General features: G+C 47.6%; 1 protein-coding gene across 1 annotated transcript in view; it reads left to right on the top strand.

Annotated features, from left to right (window-relative positions):
- The first annotated feature begins 507 nt into the window (after window positions 1-507).
- ACVR2B (activin A receptor type 2B) overlaps window positions 508-16197 on the top strand; it is an 89652-nt gene continuing 73962 nt past the window's right edge. The window contains exon 1 of the mRNA XM_042888663.1: window positions 508-907. Coding sequence (XP_042744597.1) covers window positions 856-907 — 52 coding nt within the window. The 5' untranslated portion in view covers window positions 508-855. The remainder of the gene's footprint in view (window positions 908-16197) is intronic.

The following is a 16197-nucleotide window of genomic DNA, read 5'->3' on the forward strand; positions in this document are numbered from 1 at the left end:
GGACCCGATATTTTTTTTTCCCAATTTATTATTATTATTTTTAATTTCCCCCCTATGAAACTCCCCACCCCAATCTCTCCTCCTTCGCGATGCCGCGCCCCGCGCCCCCTCCGCGGGCTCTTGCCTGGACGCGGATCCCCTCGCAAAGTTTCTCTTCCGAGGGAGGGATTGGAGGGGGGGGGGGGGGTTTTGGGAAAAAACGCAAAAAAAAAAAAAAAAAAAAGGGGGGGGGGGGGGGCGCCAACAACAAACATAGAGAGGAAAAAAAAATAATAAAGAAAAAGGGGTGGGGGAGCGTTGCGCGTGAATTGCGCGGAAAGCCGAGCGGAGGGGGGCGTGTGCGCTCGGCCTCACTGCTGGGGGAGCCGGAGGGGTTGGGTTGGGTTGGGTTGGGAGGAGGAGGAGAGGAGGAGGAGGAGGAGGAGTGGGGGGAGGCGGTGTGCGGTGCACGCCGCGCTCCCAGCACAAAAGCGCAGCGAAAGAAACTCTTGGAAAGCGCGGAGCGAGCGGCGGGGCCGGGCGGAGCGGGTCGGGCTCTTCCTCTCCACTGGATACATTTTGCAACTGCGAAGGAATTAAATCCGATTTTTCAGGATTTATTATTATTTTTTTTTCCTCCTCGTTTATTTTTCTTTTTTCTTTATTTTTTTTTCTTTATATGTATATATATATATATTTCTTTTCTCGAGAAGGAGCACCGCGTCGCTTCCCTCCTCCTTTCCCCTCTGCTTCCAGCTCTTTATTTTGAATACGTTTTACGTTTCCCCTTGGGAAAGAGGGGCACGCGAGGAGAGAGAGAAACAAACAAACAAACAAACAAAAACCAAAACGCAAAACCACACCGTGTGAAGGAATATGAGCGCTTCGTGGCTGACTTTGGCCGTGCTCTGTGCAACTTTGGGCGCAGGTAAGCGCGTTCCGCCGTGTTTACCTCTACGCTCGGCTTCCCGACCTCACCATTGAATGGGCCGGTGCGGTTCTGTGCAGCCTTAAAAGCGGAGCGGAGCCCCCAGACCCGCCGGATGAACCCCATCCCTCCTCCCCCCCTCCAAGCTGTGAGATGTTTAATTGTTTTCTTGCCTCTTTCCCCCCCCTCCCCCCCCCCCCCCCGTTTCTCCCAAGCTCTGTACTGGCAGGACGGAGCCTTGCCGTGCTGCCGCCGCTTTTTTTGTTCCCTTCGCTGCCGGTGGGAATTAGCGGCGATGTAAACACGGCGAGAGATCGAGGAAACTTTGCGGCAATGGGCACTGACTCGTGGGGGAGGGCTGGAAGGGATGTGTGTGTTTGGGGGGGGGGGATAAGAGGGGGTACACAGACACAGAAGTTGGGGAGCCGGGGGTGGCTCCGCTCAGGTGTTGGGGCAGCGCGTGCTTGTGTGTGTGTGCCCCGTTCTTACCGGGGAGCTTAACCCTGGGGGCAGAGCCCCCCCCCCCCCCCCCCCCCCAAGAAAAAAGAAGCCACATGGGGACTCTCTCCTCTTCCCCTTAGCCCTACAGGGCTTTGCTTGTTTGCACCAACCGAGCCCTATGGGGCTGTTCGGCGGTGCTGGGAGAAAGTTGGGCAAAAGGGGGTGTGTGTGTGTGGTGGTGAGGGGGGAGAGCATCCGTCCAGGAGGGGTTTCTGTTGCACGGAAGGGGGAGGGGGGGGGGGAGAAGGTGTTAAATTTTTGTCATTCATTTTAATTCATTGAATTAATTCCGCCTTAATCGAACAGCTTTGCCCCCAAAGTTCAGCCGGAGGGGGAGGGGGGCAAAGGGTGAAGTTCTCGAAGCGGCCGTGGGGGAAGCGGGGGGCAGCGCTGTTGGGCTGGGGAGGGAGGGGGGGGGGGTTATCCCGCAGCCCTTTGGGGCTGGGGGCAGCACCCTGTGTGCCCCCCCCCCACAGCCCAGTAACGACTGCAAGCACCGTCACGCTTGAAACCCCGTACCCCCGTTTCCCTCTCATTTTATTTATTGTTTATGATTGCTGGATATTCTCCATGGGCAGCGGCTATTTTGTGTGCCCCCCCCCATCCACCTCCACCTTGATCCCCATTCAGGCCCCCTCCATTAACCTGGGTGCTGGGCAGTAACTTGTTACATTCCCTGCAGCCCCGAGGGGGGGGGGGGGGGTGACATACGTGGGGGTGGGGGACGCGTATATAAGGGGAGGGGGGGCATATATAAGAGGGAGGGGCGGGGGGGGGGGGGGCGGCGTTGAGGCCGAGCGGGTGGGAGGCAGCGATACTGTGGCCGTGCCCATCGCGGAGCGGGGAGTTCCCCTCCATCCTATAGCAAAGAAGGATTTGGGGGCAGGGAGGCAAGCGGGGGTGGGGGTTCCTTGTGCCTCTCACCCACCCCACGCCCCCCGGTTCGGCTTTGCCCGCGGGGGGAGCGGTGCCGGCCCCGGGGCGCTCCCGCTGCCGCTTCCTTTGTTCCGAGTGCCCATTAAATATGCGCTGCCACCGCCTGATTGTGGCACGGCGAGCGGTGCCACGCCGCTTAATTGCCATTATCAGCATCGTTATGGCTTTATTTCTTAAGGCGTGCCGAAACCTGGAAGGAGGGTGGAAGAGGCGAAAGGACGGGGGTTAAAAAATGAAGGGTCATGTTAATCTATTAGCGGGGAGCGAAGGCAGCTCGGGGTTGTATTGCATCGCTGGGACACTTGTGTGCAGCTTTGTTTCCATGTGCAGGGAATGGGGGTAAGGGTGTTTACATAGCAGGTATTGGGAAGGTGCTCTCCCGGCTGCAGAATTCTATTACGTGCAGCAAGGAGATGGATGGACGATGTGTTTTCTTTCTGTAGGTCTCGGAATCCGTTTATCTGGTGTGGTTCGATAGAAGGGATGGCTTTCGTGCTGGTTTGTTGTTGTTTGGGGTGGGTTGGGTTGGTTGGTTGGGTTGGGGTTGGTTTTCAGCACGCTCCTATGGCTGTGCAGAGATCGGAGTTGGAGGAGAAAAGTGGTTGATGGCAAAATAAAAGAAAAAAAAAAAAGAATAATTAACCCCCAAAGCTTCTTAAATGGATCACGTTATAAAAAGGATAATCTGATGGGGGCATACCTACACTGACCACCTCCCTCCCCCGAAAATACGATAAAGAAAGCCCCAAAAACACTCGCTATTCAGTTTGTTTGGAAGGGTCCCCTAGCATCGCTCAATCAGTGCTCGAGCAATTCCCTAAACCCCTCCCTCTCTTTTCAAGCCCTTTCTGCATTTCTTGTGATATCGACGAGCATTTATCGATGCGCTCCTCGTTGTCCGGTTTTCCCTTTCCCAAAATAAGAAAGGCAACGAGTCGCCGTGCCCCAGGTCTGGGCGCGTTGCTGGGTTGCACAGCCGTGCTTTGTGTGTTATGTGTGTATAAATACAGGGCTGTGCAAAAGTGGTGGGCTTTTCGAAATTTGCTTTGACCTCCATTGTTGGTGCTCCCTTGGCTGCCTGCGACAAAGCCGGTGCAGCCTGCTTTTCTTTTATCTAAAACAAAAAAAAAAAAGTAGAAAAAAAAAAATCTGTTATGCTTAATTTTTTGGAATACTGAGGATTCATTGAGGAAAACATTATGTTCATTTTTAGCCTTTTGTTTGCAAATTTTCTGCAGCCCAAATGTTCAGAAATCGTGTTTGAATCTCGGAGCTGTAGAAAATACAGAAGGTGTAAAAGGATTTGTCTTGCAGAATGCATTGCTAAGGCGCTTTTCCGAGCCATTACATTACTTTTATTTTGGTGCAAGTTTAAGTAATGCCATGCAGCAATGAACTGTGCTGCAAATGGATCTGCCCTGCTCTTTCGCTGTCTTGTACTTATCCTCTTGTGCTTGAGAAAGGGAATAAAACTGGCTTCATTAGCTTGCTAATTAAACACAATGAAGTGCGTGGCCCAAGGTTAATGGCGATGGCCTTTAAAAACACAAAACTCTTGAACAGGTGTTGGGATCTATATTTTTTTAATCTGTCATCAAATCCGGATAATTATACCACAGAGATAACCATTGTCACAGCTCTGTGGAGAAGAAAATGCCGCGTTAAAGATGCGAGCAGGCATTATTTTCAGGGGTGTTATTCATACAGCCCAGCCCCCCCCGCCCCCCCCCGCCCCATTTCAGAGCATCTTCTGCTCTCTGCCCTCAGTGCTGATCACAGATTCCAGATCTGTGGAGCGGAGGCAGAGTTCAATGGGAGCTGAAGTATTTACGCACTGAAATTTCTGCCATTTCTCGTGGCTCTGGGCAGCCCATCCTTGGCCAATTAAAGCAGCGAGCTCCTGCTCCCTGTGTTAAAGCTGTCACCAACCTCCTGTCCAGTCTGCTCTCCATCAGCTCAAACATGCTTGTCAGGTTTTTTGTGCTTGGTGTGACGCAACAGTTGTAGACCTCCCCTGCTGCCTCTGAATAGATGGTGGAGAAGAAAGAAAGAAACAGACCAGCCTGACTTGTGGGTTGTTTTTTTTTTATAATACTTTTGTTTTTTCTTCTTTGTTCTTTTTCTCCTAATTTGTATTTATTTTTTCCTTTCTCTTCCTACCATCTTCCCCTCCCCCCCACACCCCGTGCCAACAGGGACCAGTGCAGTGCCATGGAACAGGTTGCCCAGAGAGGTTGTAGATGCCCCATCCTTGGAGGCATTCAAGGCCAGGCTGGATGTGGCTCTGGGCAGCCTGGTCTGCTGGTTGTCGACTCTGCACACAGCAGGGGGGTTGAAAATAGATGAGCATTGTGGTCCTTTTCAACCCAGGCCATTCTGTGATTCTGTGATTCGTTCTGTGGGTGGATGAGTGGCAGCTGGTGAGAGCTGGTTCCCCTGCAGAAGTGTTGCGGGTGAGAAGGAACCAATGTCCCTGTTTTACCTGATTGAGACCTAAGGGATAGCAGGGAGGTTTGAGGTTGGACAGCTGGTGAAAAGGTGGACGTGGCACTGAGAGACATGGGGCAGCAGGCTGAATGGGAACTATTGAGTCATGGCCTGAACCACTGATTGAGCACCTGGGAAAGGACCCGGCGAGCCCTGGGGGCACAAGTGAAGGCAGTTCAGCTGTGTAGGAAGGGATGGAGCCTGGCTACACCTCTCTTAGACCCCATTTAAGGGCTGACTGCCACTGGGGAAGGATCTCTTCCTGGAGATCCCTTCCTGGTGGAGCTTTCCCCTTTGAACCTGGAATCTTCTGATATGGGTAAGCAATCTTCTTTTCTAGCACTTTCCTATTGTGCTGATCCTTCCATCGTTACATCTCTGGTGAAACACCTTTTCCTGTTATATTAATCTGTCCAATTGCTACACAGCCGTAGCGGTGATGAGTTGATGGTTGGACTGGGTGATCCCAGTGGTCTTTTTCCAACCTTTGTGATTCCATGAAGATGGCCTTGTGTGCACTGTGCATGTGGTGCTGCTCATGGAAAGCCTGGACATCAGGAAAATGAGACCTATAAATAAATGAAAGGAAGAAGTCAAAGTTGCTGTGCTTTTGAGTGCTGGAGTGACAAGTGTTTTGGCTGTCACGTTTCGGGGCCTAGCTGTAGAAGTACGTGTAAAATATCCTGTTAATAGCAATCCTCACCTGGAGCCACACTAGAATAGAGTCATGTTTAGAAGGGGCTTCAGCAGCACTGCTTCTCTCAGGCCTGCCAGAATCCAATACCTCCCTACCCAACGTACCCAGGGGCATTATTTTCAGCTCAGCATAATAACTGCACAGTAAAAGTTACAGAAGTTGATAAACTGAAGGGTCTGGAGCACAAGTCTGATGGGGAGTGGCTGAGAGAGATGGGGTAGTTCAGTCTGGAATAAAGGAGGCTCAGGGGAGACTTTAGTGCTCTCTACAGCTCTTTGAAGGGAGGTTGTGGTGAGGTGAGGTCAGTCTCTGCTCCCAGGTAACAGTGATGGAACGAGAGGTGATGGCCTGAAGTTGTGTCAGGGGAGGTTCAGATTGGATGTTAGGAAAAATGTATTCTCAGGAGGGGTGGTGATGCACTGGCACAGACTGGTCAGGGAGATGCTGGAGTCACCGTCTCTTAGAAGTGGTTAGGAAAATTGGAGATGTGGCACTGAGGGACGTGGCCTAATGGACAGTATTTTTGGTGAGTGGGCAGTTGGGCTAGGTGATCTTAAAGGTCATTTCCAACCATAACAATAGTGTGAATTTATGATGCAGAGCAGTTTGCTGGAAATACTTCTACAGGGAGCAGCACCCTGCTGGGAAGGAGCCCATCCCTGTGGGCTGGAGTAATGTGCTGTGATTTGGGAAGCGTGGAAGCCAAGAGGTGACAACCCATTGAGTTTAGGTGTAACCAAGACCTGAACGAAGGCCTTTCGGAGGCTTTGGCTTCAGCCTTTGAGGTGCGATTTCCATATAATAGCCTTACAGCCTCAGATCTGCTTTGGGTGAGCTTTCCTTTGCTTTTGGGGTGAGGAGTGATGCTGGGAGGAAGGCAGCACACTACGAAGATTCCTGCAGCACTTGCTGTCCCAGAGCGCTCTGAGAAGTGGGAACTGCAGTGCAAAATCTCTGCTTTAAAGAGGTGTTGTCTTTCCCTTTTATCCCTCCTTGACCTTTGATTTTAAAGCTAGCAGGGGGGTGTGATTTCCTTGTGTGGCCAATGGTGCTGCCTGGATCTGAATAATTCAGTGCAGCACTTGGCATTCTGCGCCCTGCTCCCACTTCAGCTCTTTTTCACCCGCTCCTTCATGTGGAGATTTTCACATTGGTGCAATTGGATGTGTTTAAGAGAGGTGTTGGCCACAGATTGCACCAATGCAAGCTCTTCCTTCCCCTGCCTTTCCCATCCGTTAACCATTGAGGATCAGCTGATGTCTAGTATCTTTATTATTCCTTCGCTCTGAAATGCTTCTGGTTCTCATTAGTCATTCGTTCCTTTTAAAGTATATTAAACAAAAAAATCACTATCACTTGCTTCCCTGCTTTCCTAAATCTTCCTTGTAAGTCTTCTTGGAGCCGCTGTAGTCAAAGGGGCAGAGAAGTAAATTAAAGATGAAGCACTGCCCACATTCTGCAGACTCAGCACATTTTATGCTTAGATTTGAATATGTGTTGGTCTTTTTTCTTTTTTTTTTTTTCTTTTTTTTTTTACCAATTTCATGTTCTTTTCTTTCTGCCATCATCCTCCTTCAGTACAGCACGGTTTCAATTCAAACTAAAAGTTAAGAGCACCAATTGTCCGTGTACACTGTAAAATAATAATATACTTCCCTCCAGCACACAAGTGCCTCTTATTTCGCCAGTATTCGAGTCTTGCTGCTCTGATTATGTTACTGTGTGTGGCATCCATCCATCGTGGTACTTAAAGAAAAATACACGTTCCTGATGCCTAGGTGCTCTGGAGAGATACAACTCCTCTTTCAGGAAGTGATGCTTGTGTAGAGAGTGGGTCCTTGCCCCCAAAACACCGAGTTGAGGAGGAGGCAGAAGCACAGGGAGAGGTTGCTGGGCAGTCTGATCTGATGGGTGGCAACCCTGCCCATGGCAGAGGGTTGGAGCTGAGTCCCTTCAAGGTCCCTTCCAGCACAAGCCATGCTATGGTTCCATGAAAGGGTGAGCATGTGAGTGTGTGTGAGCTGCATGTGCTTGTGAATAATTCCCAGCATGGTGATGTTTTGGGCAGGTTGAGTTTCTGCTGGGAGTGGGAGGTTTCTTGGATGGGGCTGTAGAAGCTCGACCCAGAGCCTTGATTTTGACTTACTGATGCGTTTAGGGAGCAGAGCCATAGAATCATAGAATGGTTTGGGTTGGATGGAACCTCAAAACCCATCCAGTTCCAACCCCCTGTCATGGGAGAGATGCCCCCCCACCAAGTCAGGCTGCCCAGAGCCCCATCCAGCCTGACCTTAAGCACCTCCAGGGATGGGGCAACTACCTCCAGGAATGAGGCAGAGGGGACTGCACTGTTGGTGCAGGAGCTGCTAGAAATTGAATCTATGGTTGTTTGTATCATGTTGCTGTATCTCAGTTTATGACACATCCGGAGTTTACCAAATAGTCATGCATTTGTTGTTTTGATACCCAGTGAGGCAGGGACCTTGTACCACCACATTCATATACGTGGTCCTCTTTATTTAAAAATAACAAACTGCCTTCACGAAAAGATGCAGTACTTTGCAGTCTGAGCTATGTTAATCTCTTATCTAAATGGATGCTTGCTCAAATCAAGGCTTATATTTTGAACTCTGCTCCTCACGTCTGATTCTTTCCCTTGTGTTATAATGGAAGAAGGGGCTCACAGCAACAGAGGCAGTGAATGAATCCTCCTCCAGTAAAGCTGCAAGCAGAACGTATTGCTGTTGTCTTGTAGAGAGGGTAACAAAATTGGGAGAGAAGAGTGTGTCTGTGGCACTTGTCAGAGCAATCCGACATCCCAGGGCTGTGCTGAGTTATCCACCACCACAGCAGCAAAATCTCTCATTGTAACAAATGCACATAGCTGTCACTGCACAGTAGCATCCTAGGAGTTGTGACTGTCTTGACTTCTTTTTTAAATTTAAAGCTTTTCCCATCGTATAACCTGCTTCTGAGCTTTTATATGTGGAGCCTGCAGTGCTAATGCAATGCTTACTCCTAATTTATTGCTCCAAGGTGTGAGATTATAAGCCTCTTGAGTGGATGAGAGGGATAAAGTTAGCTCCAGTTGTTCCTGATTTATCAAATGGTCAATCTGGGCTGCTCACCCTTCCTCCCTCTAGCATTATCTATTTAAAATGCACTGTATAATGTGTGAAACTTTTTTCAGTTTGGCGTTTAGGAATAGCTTGCATGTATCTCATTTACCTCTGCAGACAAGTTTAAATTCCTGGGAATGCGGACATGGGTCAGAAGCGAGGATATGTTCAATCGAGCTCCATCTCCTTTTTAAAAAGCGTTGTATAGATTGAGGGCATTTCATGCTTTTTGAGCCCAGTTAGTGCTCTGCTGGTGTTTTGCAATTTGCAGGTCACTCCTGCGGGCTTCTGCTCTCTGCAGTTCTGCTGAGCCACACAAACTGTCCTGCTCTCCAGTGGTTCTATTTGCCATTGCTATTTTTTTTCTTTTTTTAATCCAGGGAATTTAAGCTTTACAAAATTGATGTTGAGGCAGACAGCTGAGCATCCCTGCAGTGAAGTTGTGAGGAGACTGGTACCAGTGTGTTGGGACAACTGACAAAGTGAGCTTGAAGCAGTGGCAACAGTTATCAGTACAGAGGTGGAGGCTTTAAGGAATGGCCTGGTGTGGAATTTCTGTGTGTACAGCTTAACAAAGAGGAGAGCAGAAGGTGCAACTGATAGCTGGGGATGAAGCTCTGTGGGATGTGGTTGTATTGGAGCATCTCTGGCTGGACTGCTCTGCTGCATGTGCCTTTGGGTGAGGATGGATCTGGGGTGTTGGTTGAACATGAGCCAGCAGTGTGCCTAGGTGGCCAAGAAGGCCAGGAGCATCCTGGTTTGTATCAGAGAGAGTGCAGCCAGCAGGAGGTGATTGTCTCTCAGTACTGGCACTGGTGAGGCTGCATATCAAGTGTGGTGTTCTGTGTCGGGTGCCTCAGTACAAGAAGACATTGAGGCCCTGGAGTGTGTCCAGAGAAGGGCAATGGAGCTGTGAAGGGTCTGGAGCACAAGTGTGATGGACGCAGCTGAGGGAGCTGGGGTTGTTCAGTCTGGAGAAGAGGAGGCTCAGGGAAGACCTCATAGCTCTTTCCTGAGAGGAAGGTTGTAGCAAGGTGGAAGTTGGCTTCTTCTCTCAGGTAACAGTGGTAGGATGAGAGGTGATGGCCTTAATTTGTGTTGGGGGAAGTTCAGGTTGGATATTAGAAAAAACGTATTCTGAGAAAGAGTGGTGATGCAGTGGCACAGGCTGCCCAGGGAGGTGGTGGAGTTCCTGTTCCTGGAGGTGTTTGGGAACCATGCGGATGTGGCACTGAGGGACATGGTCAGTGGGCATGGTGGGTTGGGTGGACAGTTGGGCTTGGTGATCTTAGAGGTCTTTCCAACCTTAATGATTCTGTGATCTTGCTGCTGTTCTATTGCCTTGCTGTGATGATATTTGTGAATCCCTTCTTTAGGCTTCTGGTGCACCTTTTTCAAGTGCAAGCACAAAGCTGCAGAAAGGAAAGGTTCAGCATGCTTAGCTCTGTCACAGAATTCTCACGTAGATTTAATCACCTTTCAGCATCTTGAAATTCAGTCTCAATTGCCAAGATCAATTGCCATTGGTAATAAAAATGCTCAGGTTAGATGGGATCTTGGGCAGTGGGATCTAGATAACAACGCTGCCCATGGCAGGGAGGTTGGAACTTGTTCTTTATGGTCTCCTCCAACCTAGGCCATTCTATGATGAGAAAAGCACAGGTCTGATGGATGCACTTGCTGTTGCCATGCAGTTTGGTTCCCCTCCTGGCCAAAGCAGGTGGTACAAAGATCCATCTGCTTTTGTGGCGAGGTGATAGGTGTCAAAAAAGAATTACAATAGAAATAAATGCTTCCACCAACTGCACCATTGGCTGCCTGGCACTGTGCCCTGTAGCATCAGTGGGGAGTTTATTCCCACGAGTCCCTTCCTCTGGGGCCTTTTAACATTTGCACTGTACCTGAAATAGTTGGGAAATTCCTTCATAGATAACTTTTATGGCAGTAGATAATTTTCCATAGATAGCTTCTGCTGTTGTCTAATGAGACAGAGGTTGTGCTGCTCGAAGCAAACATGAGAAACCTTTTTCAATTGGCAATAGTTTCCTTTCCCACGCAATCCTGTATGGATTGATTACTTATTCTGTAAGTAACAGCTACAAGAAGGCCTTCAAAGGTAACCATAAACCCTGGAGCTAAATGAGATCACTCCTACCCTGGTAGGTAAGCTGGATGCCAGTACATCTTGCCATCTGGCTGTAGGCTACATCTCGCCACGTGTAGGCTCCTCCAACATGGATGCTGATGAAAGAAGAAACTCTCAGGAGAATGGACTGGTTATTGCCCGACCCTTTTTGTGCATGGAAATGACTTCAAAAGAGCCAACGTGCAAAACTTTGAAGTGTGGTGTGATGAGATAAAGTCAGCTAAAAATAGGCCTGGATCTGAAAGGCGGTTGAAAACTGGGAGGGAGGCGAGAGTCGTTTTACAGGCATTGTTGGTCGAGTTTCAGGGTCCTGGGATGGGAAGATGAATGTCTTTCTGTTATAGTAACAGCTGTTCTCTGTCCATCGGGATCCAATGTTTGCCCATCCAGCTCATAATAATTAAACAAAAGAGTTATTTCATAGCAGCCGTGGTGGAGGATTATGGTGGAATTTTATCTTTCTCCATTTAGACTTCTCTCCGTCTATTAAAGAAAAATACAAAGTTAACCTCTCACCTGGACTGGCTCTGGCTAATTACTACTGGGAGGAAGCCAGCACTTAACTGGGCAGCCAGAGTTATCTTTAAAAAAAATAATCATCATCATCTCCAAGTGTTGCTAATGCACTTGTCCTTAAAGAACACTTGAGATTTTTGTGTTCTAAGCTCTCAAGCCCCTGTGTAACTTTGGGCTCGTAGTGCCTTCCTAGTCTGCATATTTAGTGTTTAGCATCTTGTGCAGATTGCTTTTGTTCTTTTCCCTTTATTTTTTATGTTATCCCCTCATCGCTAGAGTGCTACCAGCTAGTGTGAGTAAGCCAGCAGCCTCCCCAAGAAATCCCATAGGTGAATATAGAGGACTGCTTCCCACATCTAGGACGGTGCAGAACCATTAAGGTTGGAAAAGACCTCTAGGATAACCTAGTCCAACCATCCACCAGTACTGCCCACCCAATGGGTACGTCCCTTAGCTCAGCTGCCTCATGAGCCCTGCCTGGTAATTCCGTGCCTCTTACCCTTCTCTGAAGGAGAAGAGGCCCAGTAGGACTGCGAGGTTTAAAGCTGAACGGCGCTATGTTTATATTAATAATTTCCATTGGTGAAATATGGATCTGAGATTTTCCTCATTCATTTAAACCTCATCGTTAATAGGCAAGAGTGGAAATGTACCATGTATGTGATTATTGCAGCGACCTGATTTCACATGTATTTCTGATCTGACTTCTGCTTAAAATAAAAAAGGGGAAAAAAAAAAAAAAAAGAATTACATATAAAATTGATTTTGGGAGCCCTCAGAAGGAGAAGGAAACCATTTATTTCAACCCCCAAATTCCTTTGAGCTGTAGAAACATTGTCAAAGTAATTGTAGCCTTTTCAATTTTTCTGTGTAGATTTCTTTCTGTGTAGTCTAAGAAAAACCGTGCTCTGTTGATGGATGTCACTGTTTTTTTCCTCTTGACAAATATCTCCCAAGGTATTGTTTGAGTGATGTAAAATTGGTTCATGTGTAAAATTCGAGCTTTTCATGAATACTTTATTGTGGATATGTGTATGGCAGTTTCCTCTGGATTAAGGTGTTATACCTTTAGTGGTTTGCTGTGGGATATCATCTTAATCATTTTTGCTGTAATTGAATCATCTTAATTAAAACTGCATTGAGTTGTGGAAAGTAATTTGGGTCTGGAGAGCAGTGGGTTTTGTATTGGGAGGTTTTTTTTTTTCCTTGTTAGGAAATGGTAATGGTCTTGGCAAGATTCTGCTAAAAATTAGCACAGTGTACAAAAACTCATGTTGCCAAGTTAGTACAGTATTTCTCTGGCTAATTGTGGCCTTGAAGGGTATAATATAAAAGGTCATCTTTGTTAGTGAACTGCAGGCTTCTCCTGTGAGATAGAAATCCATGTCCTTATCAGGGATGAAATCTTGGCTCCTTGGTTACACAATTGAGCTCCGCTGTAATTTGGACATCATTAGGCTTTTATTAAAGCAGCGGAACACTCTAATCAATCTTTGTGCCTGGCTTTCTTAAATGTATGACTGTACGTGAATTTCTGTCAGAGCTTTCCATTCTTCTCATCCATGAATTCTGCAGAGGGGAAGGTCTGAAGATGGCATTGGTTGCTGATGCCTCCCGTTTGCGATGCTCTTTGTGGAGAACGTTCCCATTCGTGCCTGTGGTTTTTAGAGCTGGGGCATTCAGAATAATAGAATGACTTGGATTGCAAGGGACCTCAGGGATCATCAAGCTCCCACCCCCCTGCCACATGCAAGGCCACCAACCTCCGTATCTAATGCTAGACCAGGCTGCCCAAGGCCCCATCCAACCTGGCCTGGAACATATCCAGGGATGGGGCATCCACAGCCTCCCTGACAGCCTGTTCCAGCACCTCACCACTCTCATAGTAAAGAACTTCCTCCTGATATCCAACCTAAATCTTCCCTCCCTCAACTTAAAACCACTTCCCCTTGTCCTGCTTATATCTATCCTTGTAAAGAGTGGATTCAGTCACCTCTTCTGCTGAAAGGACCTCAGTGGTGGCTGTTCTGGTTGCGCTGTTGAGGGAAAAAACAAACAAACAAACAAACAAAAAACCCCCACAAATATGCAAAACTTAATGGAACTAAAATGTAATGTAAAAAATGTTTAAAAAAACAAACAAAAAAACCCAAATGGAACTGTGTTTTAGTGGCACGTAGTCATAGGGCAAAGCTGTGAGGGAAAGGGGCTTGTGTGCTTTTGTCCCTTTCTTGTATTCTGGATGTTTTCGTTAGTGCCCATGTTGGCACCCCCCTGGACATGTTGTGGCTCTGAGCTGCATTGTAAAACATAGCCAGAGCTGAAAACCTCTTAGTTTGGTGTTGTTTCTTTAACCAGCAGATATTTTTCTAGTTGGATAGATAAATTGATCTTCCTCACTTAATGGACAGTTTGATCTGATTTTGCACAGCTATAAAAGTTAAACTCGTGGTTTGGCAGAGCTTCATTTGCAGAGTTCTGGAGGCTAGCTCTTGGTTCCTTTTCCCCTCTATTTGGGTGTGTGATGCTGTGGAAGTAAACGTCCTTGAGATATTCATGTGGGGTTAGAAACTTGCAGAAGCAGAACCAGCACTGTTGGATCATCCCTGAAATGAACTGCTTTTCTGCAGCGTGTGCCAATTTAGCTGTCAGACAACATGAGGACAGTGATCCCAGAGTACCACATCAGTGGGGTACGTGGGATGTGCTGTTTTCTGCCTGCGTGGATGGGATCGCAGCAGAGGTGTGCTCTGTGGGAGTGATGCCCACCTGATGGTGTGTGGGTGAGCTGAAGTCTATGGTCTGATGGCCTAAAGCAGGGATTTGTTCCCTCTAGATCATCTCAATGTTCCCACTGTATGTTAGGACAGGAAAAGCATTTGGGAGGTAAATGCCCACACGTGTTATTGTTTTAATAATTCTCCATGTAGGTAGCTTCACTTGCAGCTCGGGTTCTGTGGCAAGCTCATGGTTTTGCAGCACGTTAGTTTGTGTGCCATTGCTTCAGTCAGTGTTTCATAGGATCATGGAATGATTTGGGTTGGAAGGGACCTTTAAGATCATCTAGTTTTTTTAAAGGTAAAAATACCATCACCTGGAGAAGAGACTGTGTTGTCCTTGCGAATAAAGAAAGGTTGCCCAGGTGTGTGGGGCATCAGCATCTCCTTTTCAGGAATCCTCCTTTTTCCCAAACTGGCTTTCTGAGGGCCCTTGATCTCATGCTCATACCACCCTTAGCGGCTCCTTGCCATGTGGGTGCATCCCAAAGTGTTGAGTGGTGGTTGAAATATTTTGTGTCGCGCCTCATTTCCAGCCCCCTGCCTGGTGCTTCCCCACTTTGTGGAGCAGATCCTTGTGCTGCTCCACAGGAGCTCTCCCCAGGCTTTGCTGGTTCATACAAAAATTTGCCCTTCCAGTATTTAGAAGCAAAAGTCTTTCGCTCAGAACAGGAGAGCTTTCTCAGGCTGCATGTTTTTAATGAAAGCTTTAGGTTATGAATGTGTCGTTGTCTCATTACTGTCCTTTACCACTTAGTGTCCTATTGGTCTGAGCTAGTTTAACTTTCTTTAGCCTAAATTGAAAATAAAAATGAAAATTTAAATTAAACTGCTTTCAGTATTTATAAACTCTACAATTGTTAAGACAAACGGAACCTCCAATTTCAGGGATGGTAGCAGGGTTGAAGACAAGGAGTTGTCTCTGAGGAATAGAGTCTATTATATGTTGGGCATAAATCTACCTCTGACACATGGGTGTTGGGAGGAAAATTTCCTTGGGGACTTGTAATCCAGGAGCAGCCTCCTATAAATCTCCTTGGGTCTTCTTCTGAAGTGTGTGGTGGTACTGGCGAGCTGATTATAGATTGAGACCGTGGGTCTGGGAGCATGAAATACTGCTGCTCCTTCCCATCCCACTGCTGTGTTGGACGTACGGGTCTGAGCAGAAGATTATTGTCAGTGTTAAAAACGATGAGTTTATTGTCCTGCTCTCTCCCTCCCTCTTGCTAAAACGTGCCGACATGGCTTTAGAGATTGGCAACTGCGGCCAACATACATGGCCTGTGTTTGTTTGCTTTCAGGGTTTCAGGTGTGAGAATGTGCACTGGTGGCATTTTTGTGCTTTTCGTCTTTTCCTGTTGCTTGAGGGCTGGCAAGAATTGTTCTTGAGATGGAAGGAAACATTTTACATCTTTTCTAAATATCCCTGAGAGATGGGTTTGTAGCAGACAAAACTCCCTGTGAGGGAAGAGGAGGGCAGGAGCTGGTGCCACCACATCTGAAGGTTGAGTCACAATCCCTGGATGTGTTTAAAAACTGTTTGGATGTGGTGCTCAGGGACATGATTTAGCAAAGGGTTTTTAGAGTTAGGGTAGTATGGCTAGGTTGTGGTTGGATTTGATGATCTTTAAGGTCTTTTTCAACCTGAGCAATTCTATGATTCTGTCTTGAGGGACAGGCTGGCTGCTGTCAGCTGGACACAGCAATACATCAAGCTTGTCCTTTCATGCTTTCTTCAAACAGATTTTGTTTGGTTTTGCCTTTTTTGGGGGAACAAAGCCCAGTTGCTAGCAGCTTTTTATTGCTGTGGGCTAATATGCTGCTTGAAGGATGGGTGAACATGAACAGCTTTGGTCCCTTTGGGGCTCTCCATGAAGGGCATGGTTTGCATGAAGGAACATAGTTGATGTCCCAGAGCCAATGAGATATTGCCAGTCATCATCCCTATTTTGTGCCAGAAAAATACCTGCAAGTAGGTCAATGTTGGGTGGAGTTCGTAGGTCTTCTGTAGGATCAGGCACCTCCTTACACAACATGGGACTCTGTACCTCGTGTTGGTCACCTCCATGAGTCCAGTTTGAGCACTGCTTATGGGGGACTTTGCAGCAGGT

Source organism: Lagopus leucura, unplaced genomic scaffold (genome assembly GCF_019238085.1).
Source record: "Lagopus leucura isolate 7727_CA_CO unplaced genomic scaffold, USGS_WTPT01 Super-Scaffold_100157, whole genome shotgun sequence".
In the NCBI taxonomy this organism is placed as follows: Eukaryota; Metazoa; Chordata; class Aves; order Galliformes; family Phasianidae; genus Lagopus; species Lagopus leucura.